The sequence below is a fragment of the Brachycentrus maculatus genome, unplaced genomic scaffold (genome assembly GCF_059751285.1).
Source record: "Brachycentrus maculatus isolate JH-2025_06_01 unplaced genomic scaffold, ASM5975128v1 h1tg000337l, whole genome shotgun sequence".
In the NCBI taxonomy this organism is placed as follows: domain Eukaryota; kingdom Metazoa; phylum Arthropoda; class Insecta; order Trichoptera; family Brachycentridae; genus Brachycentrus; species Brachycentrus maculatus.
Window position 1 is genome coordinate 96918 of NW_028281086.1, and position 19713 is coordinate 116630.

At 30.5% G+C, this 19713-nt stretch overlaps 1 protein-coding gene across 1 annotated transcript in view; it reads left to right on the forward strand.

The window, feature by feature from the left end:
* The window catches only part of LOC148303952 (uncharacterized), a 225301-nt gene that overhangs the window by 86034 nt on the left and 119554 nt on the right, over nucleotides 1-19713 (forward strand). Inside the window, exons 3-4 of the mRNA XM_088269087.1 lie at nucleotides 6882-6995; nucleotides 8260-8388. Of these exons, the coding sequence (XP_088125213.1) occupies nucleotides 6882-6995; nucleotides 8260-8388 (243 nt within the window). The remainder of the gene's footprint in view (nucleotides 1-6881; nucleotides 6996-8259; nucleotides 8389-19713) is intronic.

The window sequence follows — 19713 nt, forward strand, 5'->3', positions numbered from 1 at the left end:
TTTTTCGCGTCTTTAATAACACTTCTTACGCTTTTTCTACCTCTTCTTCTTCGTCTTCCATCTTATAGATTCAAGGATCTGTCTATTTTGTTATCCGTCTCTTGTGATGTGGACAGCTAGCTATCACGCCATCACTTTGAAGGTCTTCCAGGTGATCGTCTCCGTCTGGGTTCTCTCGAAGAGCAATTCGGGCCAGTCTGTATTTTTGCATTATTTTGACATGGGCATTCCAGAATCGTCTTCGCTGTCTTCTCCATCTCACTTTATCCTCTGGACTACATATTTTTTGAACCTCCGTATTCCATATCTTGCTTGATGGCTATTGGGTTGATGAATTTTCTATTTTTATTATTTTATTTTTTTCTAATAATATAAAAGAAAGGAATATAAGGCTGAACAAGGAATAATTGAAAATAATAGGAAGAATTATTTACGGTGGTATGGACATGTGGAGCGATTGGATAACGAGAAAATGACTAAGAAAATATATGTGGCGAAAGTGAGCGGGAAAACAGAACGAGGGCGACCAAAAAAGACTTTTAGGTGTGAACAGGAGAACAGAACGAAAACGGCTGAAAAATATTCGGCAAGACCAGATCAACCAGAACCTAAAATCTGGTTGTGTCAAAAGTATGGATGTGAAGGAGGCGAGGAGTGTATGTCAGGACACAAGAGTGTGGCGTTCCAACCTTTCTGCCTACCCCTGCGGAGAAACGGCGTTATGGTAGTAGTAGTAGTAGTAGTTATTTTTTCTAAAAGACACTGAATTATTGACCCTATGGTTGACATATCAATAATTACTTAGATATTTATATTTATGTATATTTATATATGTTACTTTGTGAATTTCACAACTGATGGTACCACAATCGGTCAAATTTATGAACTAAGAACAAGCAAGTGAAAGGAATCCACCAGCATTACATATATATGGTATATACAAAGTAGTTCAATGATGGGCAGAATGGTGAACGTTACACAAGTCTGTAAAGCAATCACTTTAGCAAGCCAAACACCAGTTTGTAATCCCTGGGCTGCTCGGACTTCCTTTTTCCTTTATAAAAATCAATATATGTTTAATTTCAAGTTCAGATACCTATGATATATCTTGGTATAGTTGTGTTCAACATTCTTACTTCTCAAAACGTCTCTTGTATCCGTAATATTATATACATGGTTTTGAGATCTGTATATTGAGAGTGTTAAGATAATTTTCTAAGCATTTCTTTTTTAGGGGCTATTCAAAGAAAAGTTTCCTCCATAACAATTACAATAATTACCTCATCTTAACGGAAGGAAAGAACCCCAAGTAAATGTAAGGTTAATATTATACTTTATCAGAGTCCCTTTGCTACATTAAACGTTTTGGCTCATAAAATAATAAGTTTGTACCGGTAAGAATAAACTGAAAGGGGGCGATATTCTTAATTAAGTGGATTCTTAATCAAGGACTTCCAAGCGGTGAAAACTACTCAAAAATTAAATTTCTGCTTGCTTGCATATTAGATTTTACCCTGCTTTTTACGTACCCTTTACTTCTATTTGGAAATATAAAAAATATTATTTACATTTTGAGTAGGTATGTCTAAATACTTGTTAATAAATCCGGGTTATCTCCATTTATACTTGGGTTCTCAAGTAAGATGAAGAAGAATATGTTAATCTGGGTATTTTTGATCTTGCATCCAAATAAATGGTCTCTGGAAAATAAAAGCTTTCTCAATTGGACAAACACGGATGTTGTGAACTCATATGTACTGCGTCATGATAATGATAATATAATGAAAAATTTAAGGCACGTGGTTGTCAATCATGGGTAGAATGGTAGATATATATGTTTATATATATATATATATATATATATATATATATATATATATATATATATACTTGCATTCGTTGAAATGAGTAGTCCACTTGCAAACCGAGTTATGTTAAAAAATTATTTTTTTTTAGAAAATGGCTTCAAACGGTAGAAAGTTAAAAATATTAACGACCATACATAAAATAATCTACCAAAACTCGTCAAATCAGGAATAAAATGGAATAGAAAAATCAATACTCTTGCAAAACTTGCTAAGCCGATCGACAGTGCACTTTCTAAAATCTCTCAAAAAAGCTCAAATCGGTAGAAGATTTAATATTCTTTTTTTTAACATAACATGGTTTGCAAGTGAACTACTCAAATATTACATATCGCTCACTCTTTTCAACAACGTCATATTATATGTCGAAAATCGTCAATTTTCAGTTGTGCATGTTTTCGGAAAATGTACTATATCCCAGCAAAAGCGGCATATTTTAAACTTAATATCTACCCTCTACAGGGCAGAGAGTGTTGTTTTTGAATTTTGAATAAAGGAATTGTTAATTTTTATTTTTAATATAAGTATTCAATATTTTTGAAATGGAGAAAAAACATTCAGGTTTTACCTAAAAAGATCTGTTGCACAGAAAAGAGTTCAATAAGTGGCTTGATGTTCATTTTTAATACATTTTATTATATTTTTAAACATCAAGGTTTTGATATATGACGTTGTTGAAAGGAGTGAGCGATATATGAAGTAAAATTAATTTATATGAAGTACCACCGGCAGCAATACGTAATATTTTTGTTTAATAGGTTACTTAATCAATTGTGAAATACGTGTTAAGAGGCTATTATGGTTATTACATGCATTTGTGTATGCACATTACAGCGGTAAAATATTACCTACTTCAAAATTACCCATATTCTCCAACCGCGTTCCATTGTATTAATTGTACCTACCGTTAACTAAATCGTGTTCTCTTATCTTAAGGTAAACATTATTTGGGGAAAACTAAGTAATATTTATTCTGAGTGCATTTTTAATATCACTTGGGGACAATCATACTTGAGTCTTTTGTTTCGGTAATACATTTGCTCTATACGGATGAAAATATGGACCATCAAGTAATTAAAATATTTTTTCACCTTATTTATATTTTATATGTATTACGATTATTTCTATGATTTACTTTTTTATCGTTTTTACAAATTTGGTATTTGATCTCTAAAAAAATACATTTTACAATTATTTTTTAATACCTCTGTTATCTACATTATTTGTATTTTTGTTGTTTCATAATGCATATACGAGTATATATATGTAAACATATGTCTTAACCTTAAAACAGCAAATAAAGATATGAACAGTTTGTCACTATTCAAAAGTGACGATGACTTTTTATCCATGTTGGGATGTCAAAAATGACTGCAACAACAACCAGATTTGTGAACAAAGATTTGGACACTCTCAAAATGTATATAAAGTCCTGTAAATGACTTCTTTATTCTTATCTCAAATAATCCGTTCATTTACCTGATGGAAATGTTACAGTTTTGTTTTGCATTTTTCTGTCATTAAAATTCCCAATACAACTGTTATTTTAATTAAATAAATAAATGATTTTCATATGGGTTAGTGGTTGATAAAAGCCCCAGCTATGCAGGGTTCAAATACCTACAGATGCTGAAAAAATCGCGTGTCAGAATGTTATAAAGCGAGTAATAGCGTGACCTATGTTAGTCCGCGGGCAGAATAATCCCGTTCCATACCGACAGTATTTAGTTATATTCATGGTTTACCGACTTACCGACTTACAGGCTTACCGCAGCGTCAACTCGCTAAGGAAGCTATTCTTCTAAGAGTCTAAAACAAAAATTATTTTTTATTATTTTTTTTTACAAAAAATTTAGTAAATAACCAATCACAGAGATTTTAGTCTGGAATCTTTCAAGTAACTCGGTGAGTGGTTATATACTAACTTCTTCTCCGTCTTATTCCTCATTGCTGAGGGTTGTGACCCTTGCAGAAGCAATGACTCTTCTCCAGTTATCCCTTGACTGCGCTGCACGTAGCAATATATACTTACATTTTTGTAAAAAAAAAATGACAAACCACAGATTCGATCCTTTAAATATTAACAACTAACTAACTAACTAACCATCACGCCGCTTCCCCGCAGGAGTAGGCAGATAGAATAGAACGCCCTACCACTCTGTGTTTGCAAACATTCTTCGCGTCTTCCACGTTCATGCATCTCCTCATACATACCCGCCGATTGTTTCGGCTCCTAACCTGACCGCTTTCAAGTATTTGGCATACCTGATCGATAAATAAATATTAACATATTTTTATTTATTGTTTCTGCAAACACTTTGTGGAAGTATCTATCCATATTTTATTTGTTTTAATTGGTAAATACCACTTTTTCTTAAAATCTATTGTGACACATGTTTCGATGCATTCCATTTTCCATTTCAAACACCTTATGAAAATGATGCGGAACGTATCGAAACAAGTGTCATAATAGATTTTTTTATTTATATTTAGTTAGTAAAACTATAAGTATAATTTGACAGATATTATCACAAAGTGACTGCCGAATCAACTAATGAAATCCTATTATTTTCATCAAATTTTCTCTTTGACTTTCTTTACCAGGAATAACCGCATCCAGAAATTGTATTGATTGTTTTACCCACCATATATGATGATTAAATTGATAACTAACTAACTAACCATCACGCCGCTCCTTGGCAAGGGTTGACAGAGGAAATTGAACGCCAAGCCTATATGTCTTTGCAAACAATATTCGCCTCTTCAACATTCGTGCATCTCCTCATACATACCCGCCGATCATTCCGAATTCTTACCTGACCAGTATTTGAAATACTTGGTCTTGCAATGTTTTACTCTTTCTTCCTCTGCTTTTATTACCAACCACATTCGCTTCATATATTATAGATATGGATTTATATTTATATATATAGCTTCTAGATATGGATTTTAAAAATTTTGTACGATGAACTTACTGCGATTGGTATTATAATTATGAAATTCAACACTTGTTCGTTTTAAATATTTTTTTAAATAAATTACGTCGCTGTGAATAGTGCACCAACTTCATACTTTAATCCGCAAAATAAGAACAAAATTCGTATCAAAAGTTTGAAAATAAGTTTATTCAAATAATGTGATTTTGAAGTTAGATTTGCAGTCTACAAGTCGAGAGCTAGTTCATGTTTGAAATATTGCACGAACACACACAGTACTGAATTTTCGGTTTTATAAAAACAAAAGCACTGCTGGACTTCAAAATTTATTACTTATGCATACATCCAACTTCATATCGACACACCCTTTAGAGACGACATTAACATATCTGAAAACACAAGTATTTACATAGCAGATACTACGTAATTCCCCAAAAAAATATTAATTTTTTGCTGTTGTTTTGTAGTTGTTTTTTTTAGCTTTCGTTCATTATCCTGAATGGATAAAAGCATGATATTTAAGCTTTCATTCGTTATTCTTTATAGATACTCGTAAAAGCAAAAAATAGCTTTCTTATGATTATTATATCATTATTAGCACCAGATATATGATAAATGTTTGAATAGTGATATAAAGAATGAATGCAAGACTGAGGTAAACTTTTCGATAAAATTAAGAAATGAGTTTTTAGATTATTTGGACATATGGAGCAAACGAATGAGAAAAAACGCTAAAACAAATTCGTAAGGTAAATGTATTTTGTTTGGAAATAAAAGCAGAGAAAGGTCGAGGAAAACATAGCATGATCAAGTATTGCAAAGACTTGGGTGTGGTTAAATCAGGAGTTTGAATAATCGGTGGGTACATGATGAGATACATGAATGTGTAATAGGCGAAGATTGATTGAAAAGACAAATTGGTGTTCTATTCTCTCTCCCTACCTCTGCTAGGAAGCGGCGTGAGGGTTATAGGCCCTAATACACCATTAATTATACAAACATTATTTTTTTATTTTGCTTAAGATCATCTTAATCAAACAAATAAAATAATTAATATTTTTCAAATAATATTTTAATGCACATTTTTTATTAAAATCGCGTTTTAACATCTGAAAAATGTTTTTTTTTCTTTCTTAAAATACGAAAATACGAAACTCGTGAGCTGATGTTGTAAATCATATTACCCGGATAACAAGAATTCTGAAGAGGTAGACGGCTCTCGACTCGACGTGGAAGTCTTATTAGATAATAACTGGTGTAATAAGGAACTCCAGACCTCCTTCCATTCCTGGCTTCCTGATACTTTTTCATTGGACAGGCGCATGGTAGCCCATATGGAGTCGTGCTATTAAATATCCTAGACATCGTAATTAATGTAAATTACCCTTGTCAGAAAGATAACACGACCGCACCTTCTATTATATAAACTGGAAATAGTATAGAACTACACAAAAACAAACATTTCTACCAAGGAAACTATGTATACATTCAAAGCTAATTGAAAAACAAAAACAAAAAAAATATCGTGTCCAATCGTTGACTTAATTATTTTTTTACATCTCATCAAAGATGAAGAAGAATATGGAAATCGGGGCGTTTACGGGGCTGACGACCGTAATAGGCTGGTTTAAGTGATCACTTTACACACGTGTAACATTCACCAATTCTACCCATTATTGACAACCACACTACTCAAATTCTTGGAAGTTCTATATATGTATATATGAACCAATTTAGAAACCTTTTTCTTGTATCAATAGAACTTCACTAGAGACATCTATTGGTGAGATGTGAAGAAGCTTTTTATTTTCTTCTTCATCTTTGATGAGATGTCAAAAAATAATATGAAAAATAACTCCTATAATTGGAGATAATCTAGATTTAAAAACAAGTATTTGGACACGCTCAAAATGTTGTTTACTCAATTGTTTGTAAATAAATATTTAATTTTTCAAATTCAGTTTATTGTACAAATATATTTTTTCTGGGTGTAATTATTATATTCATCTTACTCGTCAGAGGGCACTGTTAATGTGTTTCGTTATAAAGGAATTAAATATAAAAATCTTTTATTTTTCAGGTTCATCTGTACTTTTCTTCACTCCCAGAAGATAAAATTCCCTACGTGAACTCCGCTGGGGAAAGACATCGAGTTCGGCAACTCTTACGACAACTCCCTCCACACGACAACGAAGTAAGCAAATACAAATTTTTAAATGCAATATTATTATTCTCTAGTGAAAAATTATTTTTAATGACACCATTAAAATCATAAAGACAAAGAACAAAGGAACAAATAACTAATGTTAAGAAAAAGTAGTTAAAATAAAGAAAAACTTTGCATTCTTTTTAGGTGATTTTAATCGCAAAAAAACATTACAATAAAATAAGCCTTAATAGTAAGAAGTGATTTTTAAAATTCACTTACTTCTCCCTTCAAGTATTGAATAAAATTTCCTCCCTCTTTCAAAGATTGATCCCTTTAAAATACCACATATTACAATAACAAACTAAAAATGTGTATTTTGTACAGATCCTCTATGATAATGTATTATGAGAAAAAAACCACTTACGCTATTTTACATGCCGGTCATGTTTTTACCCATTCTGCAAATAAAAAAATAACTAGTCATTCCGGTTTTTTTATTTTATTTTACGTAGTACCTAACTACCTAATGTTTTTACAAATCAATGTAGCCGCAGTTGAAACGTAAAAAACTTAAGTCTTGCTAGTAGTTTTTTTTTTGTTTTTAATTATAAATTTTCTTCGTAGCGTTATGATATTTCCATTGTGTTGAATGAACATGTGTTGGCTTTCCGTCCCTAACGTACGAAAGCCAAATGTGACAGGTTAGATAAATTTGACGTGATAAAGATGTCGTTTTTAAGGCCCAGTATTTTTAAAGTCCCAGCTTAATTTTCTCTAAATCTAGGTAATATTTTTTTATGTAACAAATAATTTTCTTTCTTTTGTAATAAATAGATTTTTCTCTTAAAACACCATTTTTGCATTTAAAAAAATTCTTCGAAATAATTATATGGTTTTGAAAAGAAAAGAGTTATTGAAAGGTAAGGAGTTAAAGAAAATACAAAACTATTTTTTCTAAATATAATATATTCTTTTTAAAAAATCCAATATCCAATTAGAAAGATTGTTCTTTAAAAAAATCAGGCGTGAACAGACATGTAACCCCTCCGGTGGTCTCCGGTGGAATGAATTCTATGTTAACAAATATCCCCTTAAATGTTAAAATTATCGTATGTTGTAAAACGCCTTAGAGATGATTTCTCACGAAATCGACGCCATATAAATAATCCAATAAATAAAAATAAAAAATGATAGCATTTAATATAACATAAAGTTAGTGACCAGTCTCAATGGGAAATGATATTATATTATGAATCCGTGGCAATTTACATATATATTTTTTAATATTTGATATGATTTTTCCCCCAAGGTTCGATATTGCCACGCCTTGACGGATGAAGAAAGGAAAGAGTTGCGACTTTTCAGCGCTCAGAGAAAAAGGGAAGCTCTCGGGAGAGGAGCCGTTAGACAACTTACTTCACAACTCGCCTGCTATGAGGTAAGCCCTTTTAAATTACAATTGAATTGTCAACAATCTTTTTTCGGATTACATCATATATTTTATGTTTAACTTGTATTTTTAATGGTATACAGAATAGTGAACGTAACACAAGTGTATAAACTGATCAAAAAAGTATAATGGAAACTGATCACTTAAGATAGCCAAATGCCGTGTAAGTCCGTAAGTCGTGGAATGCTCAAACTTCCATCTTCTTTCGTATAAAAAATAACAGATTTAATCTCTCGTGAGGCACCTCTAGTATTTATTTATTAAATGTTAAAATCAAACACTGTTTTTTTTTAGTCTACTAAATTATATTTTATCGTTGAAAACAATGCGATGACAAGGCAAAACAATTGTCACAAAATTGATTTTGATGTGTTTTTAACAATAAAATACAATTTAATAAACTCTTAAAATCAGTGTTTGATTTAAACATTTAAAACATTAAAATTGTGTTCTATACATCAAACACCAAATCTATAAAAACACTTATATATAATATATCAGTTTATTTTTTTCGCTATTGTCGCGCGTTATACGAATTCGTATATACTAATTTTAAAATTAATATTTTAATATACCTATAAATTGTTCCGATTTTATGTACTCTCCTTTATTTACCCTTGAACACCATTACTTCCGGCTAAATCCTTTAAATGGTGCACTTTGCGTTTAAATATCGACACAATACACCACCGGCAATAGTGCACCCTCCCCCATGAAAATATCCAGAGAAGATCATGGAGCATCATTTCGCTGTCTCATTACATTCAACCCCCATAATTCTAACATTTATTCTCACTCAGGCATTCAACAATTCAGGAAACAGTCTCTAAACATGTTTTAAACATAAAATTTAGGTATTTTTTCCACTTACTTATCTCCATACCATACTTACATAAGCAAGACAAATGTCGTGATATAATATAGTACGAAAAGAAAAAAATCTGTACATAGGAATATGTTTTTACAAGTTTGAAAATGATGCGAAATGCATCGAAACATGTGTCAAAATACAAATTAGATTTGTTTTTATAATGCAATAAAATCGGACCATTTGAAAAAAAAAGCTCTACAAATAACATACATACAACTATACACCAATAATCCCAAACCAATATATTGTATATAAGAATTACTCACACAAATCACAAAAAAGCACCTTTTAGCAAAACCCATAAATAACCAAAAAAAAAATAGTTGACACCTATGTATATAGAAGACATATGTACATACTCGTAGAATCACAAGATCAAAAACACCCCAAACAAAGCAAATAAAAACATTGTTTGGTGTAAAAAAAAAAGATTAAATATTACAAAATAAAGCTGTATAACTTGGCTTCACTATCCATAAAACCATTAAATAAAGAAAATTAAACTTCGTTTTAAAGAGCTATTCATAAATAGAAAATAGAGGTGGGTAGATTTGATATAGATCGTATCATTCTGCTTTTATTGCATGACTTATGATAGACAAATTACTTATCAAACAATTTTATAAGTAAATATTCTTAAATGTGCCTCTCAGAACGAGATAACGCAGTGAAAACATGTTAATTTAAATTTGAAATTAAAAGTATATGTTTTGTAGAAAATAAATATGTTAATTTTTAAATTTAAATAATACTTACTAGTATATTGCACACGTAAGCAGATTTTAATTAATTTAAATAATTTACTTTTTGATATTATTTTTCTGTTGATTCGTGAGAACTCGTATTCGAATGCAACCCTCAATATTCACCCTATTCCGTTTGCATCTGGTAAACTTTTATATCGCCTGAAGGCCGAGATTAGGGCTGAGAGGGTGTCTCAGTGGGGAATCCTTTTAAACGATTTCGTTATAATAAATTTAACATCTTCGGCACTTGTTTGCCTCAAAGTAATCTTATTGCTCTTATGAAATATTTTGCTCTGCATTAATTATTTGTTGGTGTTTTTAACATTCGAAATAATTCTGAAAAACAATTAAATTCACTTAAAGAAGGAATTCTGTTAACTTTCTTATTTCAATCACAGATGTCACAGATGAAGGTTTTTTCCTAAATATGGATGTTTTCAATCGAAGCATTTGTACAACTTACCATAATTTAAGTAACGTAGTTGTCAGTTGATGAGTATTATTCTTCGATAGTTTGGATCAATATTTTGAATCTCTTCGTATTTATTGATAATTTTGAATCATGATTTTGAATATGGATATATCATCTTTGTTTATAGTTTTGAATAAATTTCATGATTTTCTTAATTTTTAGTGATTGCCTTCAAGAAATAAACTAAATTCCTCCATTTTTGTTGAAAGTCTTCAATTAATATCATTAATTTATTTATTTTTGTTGAGAGTTTCAAATCAATGTCACGAATTTCTTCATATTTGTTGATAATCTTGAATAAATATACTGAATTTCGTCATCTTTATTGACAGTCTTGAAAAAATATCCTAAATTTCTTAATTTTTGTTGATAGCCTTGAATTTATTTCATGAATTTATTTTTCTTGTTGAAAGTCTTGAATAATAATACTGAATTCCTGCATCTTTGTTGATAGTCTTGAATTAATATCTAGAATTGATATCTAAATCTTTCAATAAACATATATTTAATTTATTATTAGATTAAAACCAATATTTTTAGCTTTTCCACTTTTTTATTTGACCAGCGACCGGGTTTCGTCGTTACCGACATCATCAGACCAGTCTGATGATGTCGGTAACGACGAAACCCGGTCGCTGGTCAAATAAAAAAGTGGAAAAGCTAAAAATATTGGTTTTAATCTAATAATAAATTAAAAATGCAATTCCATCACGAAGTGTCAGTGGATAATATACATATATTTAATTTATTATAAATATATTTAAATAATATATACTTTTATTTGGATCCCTTATCAAATTACAAATGCATGGTGTTTTGTGATTTACACCGCCACCTTATAATAACTAATAATTCACCTTACCACGGTAATATTATCTTATGATATTTTCCTGTACACATGGGGAGGACTGTATGGAGGCTTTAATGCGCCCTTAGATGATGGTAATCCACGAACTATGGATTTTCCTTCCCCTTGTCATTCGAAATTCCGAGAATAATATATTCTTGTCTCGATCTATATATTTTATGGGCCGCATACAGATGTCGCTTACTCCTTACGTGGTGAATAGAATCGCTTAGAAACCTCTAAACTAGCGAAGCCAGCACTGAATATGGTTTGAAGTATTGGTTCTATTTTTATTCAAGAAGTATTGTCTGCCTTTCTAGCTGAACTAATTGAAAATTTATTTTTAATTTAACTTAATAAATACCTCTTTTATCAAAATATTTTATAAATACCTCTTGTATTAACCAAATCAAATTTTAATTGAAAATGGATCAATATTACCTTAAAGTGACCGACGTATCAATTAATGAAATTAAAAAATATCTATATACCACACTTTTCTTGTTGTTGTAAAATCACCATCTACCTTATTCTTGCTCTTATCTGCATCTATTGCACATCTAGTGCATAGAAGACTGTATGGTCTCAAAATAGCGCTATTTTGATCTTTAGTACCGTTACAGGTTCCAATCCAAGGTATATTAAATAAATATTATATTGCAGAAAAAAATTACTTTTATTTCACAACAGTTTTGGGTGGGTCTAAATACTTGTTCACAAATCCAGCTTTTCTCACTTACGAGCTATTCTTACATTTTTACATCTCGAAATAAATTAGGAAAAATTTAAAAGTCCTTGTATTCAAAGTAAGTTTTAAATAAATCAATGCTTTCTTAATTGCAATTCATTGTAAACATTCCAAACTTTATCCGCACTAGGCAAGGGTAACATCAAATATATTCAAAGAGAAAATTCAATAATATTTATTTTGACCCATCTCAAAATCGAACCCAAGGCCTCTAGCATGGATAACTAAACATGCTTACCGTTGTACTACAGAGGCGGACAAGAATTCACAAAGAATTTAATAAAACATCATTACGCTACATTTTTCTATTTAAAAAGCCATGCCTATTATTGCTTCGCTCGCGAAGACGCTAAGAATTCCTTGAAGAATTCTCCAGTCTGCTTCGTATGACAATATTTCATCCCCACGAGTAAAACTCGAACCCACCCCCTTCTACACCTGTCACCCCCCCCCGGCCACCCTCCACCCACGTGATATATTAATCTTAGTACCCCTGGAGAAATTCAACATCCCTTAGATGTCAACACTTGCACTTTGAGTTAGATATAAAATCTTTCTTGAAATCTGAAATAAATGCCCTTATCCCTATTAGAAGGTTAAGAGAAATATGTAATTAACTCCTAATTATTAATTTTATTGCAATGAAATAAATTTAAATACACCATTTTTGAGCAAATATAAAAAAAGTATCATCCATGGCTAAAATTGCAAATAAAATAAAATTAAAACAAAATAAACATATAAATAAACTCTTTCTTTGCAAATATTCTTCACCTTAAAACCAGCCAGCTTAGACTTCCATATTCTTCTGCAACTTTTGAGATATAATAAATAATGAAATAAAAAACATTTTTTGTCCTAAGAGCTAGTATATTTAGCCCACAATTGCAAATTTTATGCTCCAGGTTTATTGAATCTCTTTTATTTTTCGTATCAGTTTTATTTAATAAATACAAAACAACGTTTGAAAAGAATGCGGAATGCATCGATATACGTGTCACAATAGATTATAAGAAAAAGTGGTATTTTCTAAGCAAAACATAAATTAAAAATGGGTAGATTTTGCCACAAAGTGACTGCAGAATTAATTATGAAATCATGATAAGCGCCGTGGCGTAGTAGGGTAGACGCTCAACTGTGAAACTGGCGTTGCGGGTTCGATTCCCGTCAATTGCAAAATGAATTCAAGAAAAAAAATCTATGGGTCTGAGTATCCGTGATGTATTTTTCACACTAACCCTCCGTATCCTTACTACCCTATCAACAGACAAGCCTCTTAAAGTAGGAGCTTTGCGGGTTTTTAATTTTTTTTATAAATAATAATCTTTTTGATATCACAATCGTTGCATGGTAAATGTTGCAAGTGTGTAAAGTGATAATTTAACCAGCTTATGAGTCGTAAGCCATATAAATAACCAGATTTAAATATTCTTCTTGATCTATGTTGAGATGTCTAAAACTTTAAACTAAATCTAAGCCGAAACGTAAAAATAAAATTGGGGTTGGAAGTAGCACTCGCACATTAATGCGCTGAATAAATCATTGCACTCCGATGCAGCCTGATCCCGACTCCTACCCTTAGGAGGAGGGTGGTTGAACGACCATCCCAAAGCAAGACGCAGACGCCAAGTGACACTTCTGCAAACTTTACTATATCAAAACTTTACCGTCCGTTTCAAATGGACCTTCGTTTTACATTCGGAAAAGTTTTGCTTTTAAACTTCCTTAGGGTGGTTTTTAAATCTAATATTTTATTTAAATTTAGTTTTAATTGGTCTTCAAAGACAGTCTTGAATATATATTTAGACATCTCAAGAAAGATGAAGAAAAATATGGAAGTCTGGGTATTACAGAACTTATGATCTGTCATAGGCTGGTTAAGTGATTACTTTAAAAACGTGTTACATTCACCATTCTACCCATGATTGACAACCATGAGAAACTCAGGTTTATAAACAAGAATTTGAAAATAATAAAAATAATGTCGTGAATCTAGAATTTAACTATTTTCCTTCTACTTCTTGTGTTCTCATCATTCCCTTCGTCAATCTATCGTATATCACATTCTCTCATTTTAATATTTCAAACACAAACAAAAAAATTCGTCCATATATAATATTTATTTTATTATTTATTGATTTGGCATATACTTTGTGGAATGACATGTTGATTTTTTTTTAAATTAAATACTTGAATATACCACTTAATGAGTTTTATTTATATATACGAGTTGTTTCGAAAACCTACAAATGTTTTCATATTCTGGAAAAATTAAAACTAACGAACAAAAATATTTAGGGGTATATATAGGTTAATAAACCTAAATATACCCCTAAATATTTTCAACCTTAACTCCCTTTCCCTATATTTATTAAACTATGTATACCCCTTAATATTTTTTGTTCGTAAGTTTTCATTTTTACCAGAAGATGAAAACATCTGTATGTTTTCGAAACTAGTCGTATATATAAGTGTTTAATAATAAAAAAAAAAATATATATATATATATATGGATATATATATATATATATATATATATATATATATATATATATATATATATATATATATATATATATATATATATACAGTGGGTGGCCATATTATTAGGGACACTTCGAATTTCCTGTAATTTTCATTATTAAATGAATTTAATGAGCAAGTAATTTGGTTTTTTGAATATTTTTTTATTGATTAAGGTGCTTTATTTAGAATTTAGAAACTATATTATCATGGATTTAATAATACCAATTTATTTTTATCATAATAAGTGATTATTCAACAATTTCGAAAAAATCTTAATTTTTAGTAATAACACCCTTTGCTGCGATTACAACCTCCAAACGTCAGGGCATACTTTTTAATGCAGATTTTTGCATTGTGCCAGAGATTAGGGTTATTATGCCATACTCTGATAAGAGTTTCTATCATTTGCCGCTTAGTGGTGATGACTTCTTTAGCAATCTCACGTTTCGTTAGTTCCCAAAGGTTTTCAATGGGGTTCATATCTAGCTAATTCCCCGGGTAAGGCAAAACACAGAGGCTTTTTTCAGCCAGAAATGTAATAACACTCCTGGGTTTATGACACAATACCGAGTCATGCATTAACACATACTTTTCATCGCCAGGGAACCATTCTTGAGCCTCGGCTGGAGTCGACTTTTCAGTACTCGCTGGTACTATTCTTGCCTCATGGTCCCTTCCATGATAAAGAGGCATCCCATACCCTTAAATGAGATTACGGACCACAACATTATGCTGACAGGGTATTTTTAACCATCTCCACAAGGCAGTCTGTGTGGAATTTTTCTCCTGGGCCACGTCGGAAAAATGAAGTTTTTCCCACCAAAATTTTTAATGTTGACTCGTCCAAGAAGCAGACCTGTAATGTATTACCATAATTGCAAAAATACATAAATTTTTTATCTTCTTAATTTATTATACGAATACAAGCCATAAATATTCGAATCTAGTCCGAAACAGTTACATTCCGGTGTTCTTTGGCCCATAGGAGTCGTTTTTTCTTCATGCCTCAGTCAGGCGTAGTTTTTTGGTTGGACGTCGACCCATTAGATTTACTTCAACTAACCGTCTCTGAACTGTCCTTTTGGATACGTTGATTCCTTCATCGTTTATCAACAAAAATCAACAACAATTAGACAATCAACAGACTTTTTACGATTTTGGAAATAGATGTTCCTGATTTTATGGGCACCACGCGGAGTTGTGATGCTTTTTCTGCCTTTTTTTCCGACGCGGGCTGATTCTAGACGCAGGTTTTTATCAATTTTTCTTTAAATCCGATGGACTCCTGACTTCAAAACATCTGTAAGTGCTGCTATTTCTCTCTGAAAATATGTGGAATGAAGTAGTAAGGTTATAATTTCCCTATATATTCTCGGAGATATGTTTGAAGATTTGCCCATACTTAAATTGAGAATATTATGGTTCAGTTCAAACTTAATTGAATTTTATTTAAAAATTTATTGAAATTAACTTATTGAATTAGCAAAACTAATAAATTATTAAACAACACTTACGTTTTTATAGTCTTGAACTCAAAAAACTTACAGAAAAATGGTTTAAAAAAATATTAACTGAGCTCACACCAATATCATTTTTCACTTATCAACATCCAAATGAAAAAAAACTTACTTTTTTGATATTTCACAGTATTGATACATCTTCAAAACAATAATTATGATACCAGCAACAAAAATACATAAGAAAAAATAATTAAAACTTATTAATTTGACCAAAAAATTCATTTAAACTTGAAAATAACAAAAAAGTACAAGTGTCCCTAATAATTTGGCCACCCACTGTATATATATATATATATATATATATATATATATATATATATATATATGTATATATATATATATATATATATATATATATATATATATATATATATATATATATATATATATATATAGTATATATATATATATATATATATATATATATATATATAATTTTTAATACAATGTTTACGTGTGTATGTACGTGTATATGTAGATAATTGTAAAAATGGTAGCCAGAAAAATAGGAAGAATATTAAATAAATAGTAAAAAATTGAGAAATATAAAATGTTCTTAAATTTTGTTAACTTTTAAAACATCAAAAACTAGCAACATCCGCGTGTATAAAGCTATCTGGCCTTGTTCTTCCTATAGCAGATGCCAATGACAGGTATAAGTCCTGTAAATACCTACATTTTAAAAAAATTATTCCTCTATGTTAAGATATCAACAATAATACGTTTATTGTAACATCATAAGTATCATAAAGGTTAGCTATAAATATTCTTTACATATTTAAAATGGTAAATTAATTTTTAAATAATCCTTTATATAATCTTTAAGGAGTTAGGTATAAATACTATGTTTAAACAAACAGTTTTAAAATGCAACAAAATTATCATTATACTGTTTACTTTGAAAAACCTCCCCAATAATAGCCATTCGCACCCTCTTATATAAAAAATAACGATGCGCACCCTATATTAATTGTCTAAATTAATTTGGCAAATTAAAAAATTCCATTTTCATTTGGAGATAGCTCCTGCTATTAGGAGAACCCTAAAATGATTGTTATTCAGGATCTTCATTCTAATCAAGTCTCTTCACTTCTTATGTTTTATTTAATTAAGAAAATGCTCTTTCCCCTAGCATTTAATGCATCCTTTTAATACTGCACCTCGTTCGTGAATATTTTATGTAATTTTGTATCAAAGTTTTTAAAACATCCACGTTTTTCACTAATTAATTTTAATATTATGTTCCTCAATATAAGTTAAACTCCGTAGCGTAATGGTTAGCGGGTTTATATACGTCTTAAGTACTTTTTTTTACTTTTTTAAACAAAAAATTAAGTAATAGTGCTATATAACCACTCACTGAGATTTTAGTCTACCGGTTACGAGACATACCCTACAATATATATACGTCACTACCATAGCACTATTCACACACTTACAACTACACATGCTTTTTTGGTCGTCTGTAAGGTTGCCGAACAACATGCACTAAACGCCAAGGTCTGACATGCACTTGGGAGATGTAAGTGAAGTGTGGTATTGTTTACATGCTGGTGCAATGATTGTCCTGATGAAGAGACGAGTAAGTCTCGAAACCGGTGGATAAAAATCTTTACATTATTGTAAAAAAAAAGTAAAAGTCACTCATCACAATAAATTCTATAAATATTTATAAAAATTAATATAAATGTTTTTCACTCAGATATTTATTCAATATTATCCTGGCCAGATTAATAACAGAAGGACAAGATTGATCATCACCTTGAATTCATGAAGGTAACGATCATTAGTTGATCAGTACCGATGCTACGTCAAAACGATGTACATATTACCCTATGCACTGTTTCCTACAGATAATGGTTAAAAGAAGAAGGAATATATATTATTACAAAATTTCCTTTATAGGATTTTTCCATTGAGTCAGCATTGACTCATTTTGGGATAGAATAATATTACTTTATGTAAATAACATCCCCTTTTTCCTATTATATATTTAAATTAATGGAAAATACATTAAAAATATTATTCACTAAGCAATGTTAAATAATTTTTAAATACTCTTGAATACTTATAATATCCCAGTCAGTAGGTTTCATAAAAAAACTTATATTAATATTTTATTTCTGAGTTACTTAAAGATTAAGTAATATCCACTTATTACTAATCCGTTGCAGCTTTGTGGAACTAAGCCATCAATATGTTCATAAAAATAAACAATATATATTCCCGCATTGCATCTCGTTTGATGAAATTATTCTTAAAATTGATGAACAGTAGTCCCTTGAGGCGGTGCGATCTAATTTCACCAAATAGTCGTAGTTAATTGGCCGCCATCTTGAAAGTCGTTTGGATCCTCGTGGTTTACGCTAGGAAAATTCCTCATTTACTTATTTATTACTTCAATCTAAAACTTTGATAATAGAAACGGAATTCGTCACCAACCTCAGTAATTAAATACATAAAGTTGTTTCCACAATCATATTGTCTATTGGTAGAATATAGCATTGAATTTACAACATTTTGAGTGTGTTCAAATACTTGTTCACAAAATCTGGATTATCTCTAATTACAGGAGTTCTATCTTCTATACATTGTAAATACAGTTAAAAAAAATAGTTTTCACCTTAATAGCATCGCCATCCATTGAACTTATTTACATCACATGCAATACTAAACTTTGTTCTTGGCGGATAGCCATTTTTTTTTTTCAGTATTTTAGGCTCTTGACAGATCCTAAAAAATCATATACCCACTAGCTTTGAAAAATTTAACATAGAAATGCATGCCATCTCCTGTCTTTCTTTCCTTTTAACCTACATTGACCCACAGCAACGATTTTCCAAACAGCTAGTAAATAATTTTATCGTGACTTAAAAAAACGTATTCAATAAAATTAAAATAATAATAAATCTCGGTGAAATTGCATGTTAAACCACATTTAAATTTAAAATATTTTAATGTATACAATAATATTTCTTTAGTATAAAATATTCATTTACTTATATCTCGGCTTATTTACATTACCAATTAAAAATTTCACCTTTTATCTATCTTCTAATCATAACTACCACATCTTCAACAGACGCCCATAAAACGAATGGGTAAAATTACAGAATCTTGTTCTTTAATTGTATCAGATGGTAGATTATAATGTATGCACTTTATGTAAAGCACCGTCTTTAAATGCCTTTATTAACCGTAAAAGCTATCACCAATATTAACACTGTTTATTTCATTTCAGGTATGTACCAATTATGCTAATCAAAAATCATCTTGGAATCTCATGGGTAAGTACAAAAAAATCACAATCTTTTTTCAATAAGAGTTCTGGCAAACGTCGCCATCGGTAGCTGGGAATGGTGAAACAATAAAACCTGTGAAAACGTCCGTTGTTATATTAATTTAGTTCTACTAGATGTCGCCCACAGGATGCATCGAGACGCCCTTATCCTCCTGTGGGAAGCCTTATTTGCATACAAATTGCTCCAAGTCCTTGCAAGTCTGACTTCTACGCGATTATTCGTTTAATTCTTACGGAGTTCCGTAACTTAATATTGAAGTTTAACGTTTATTTTAATATAAT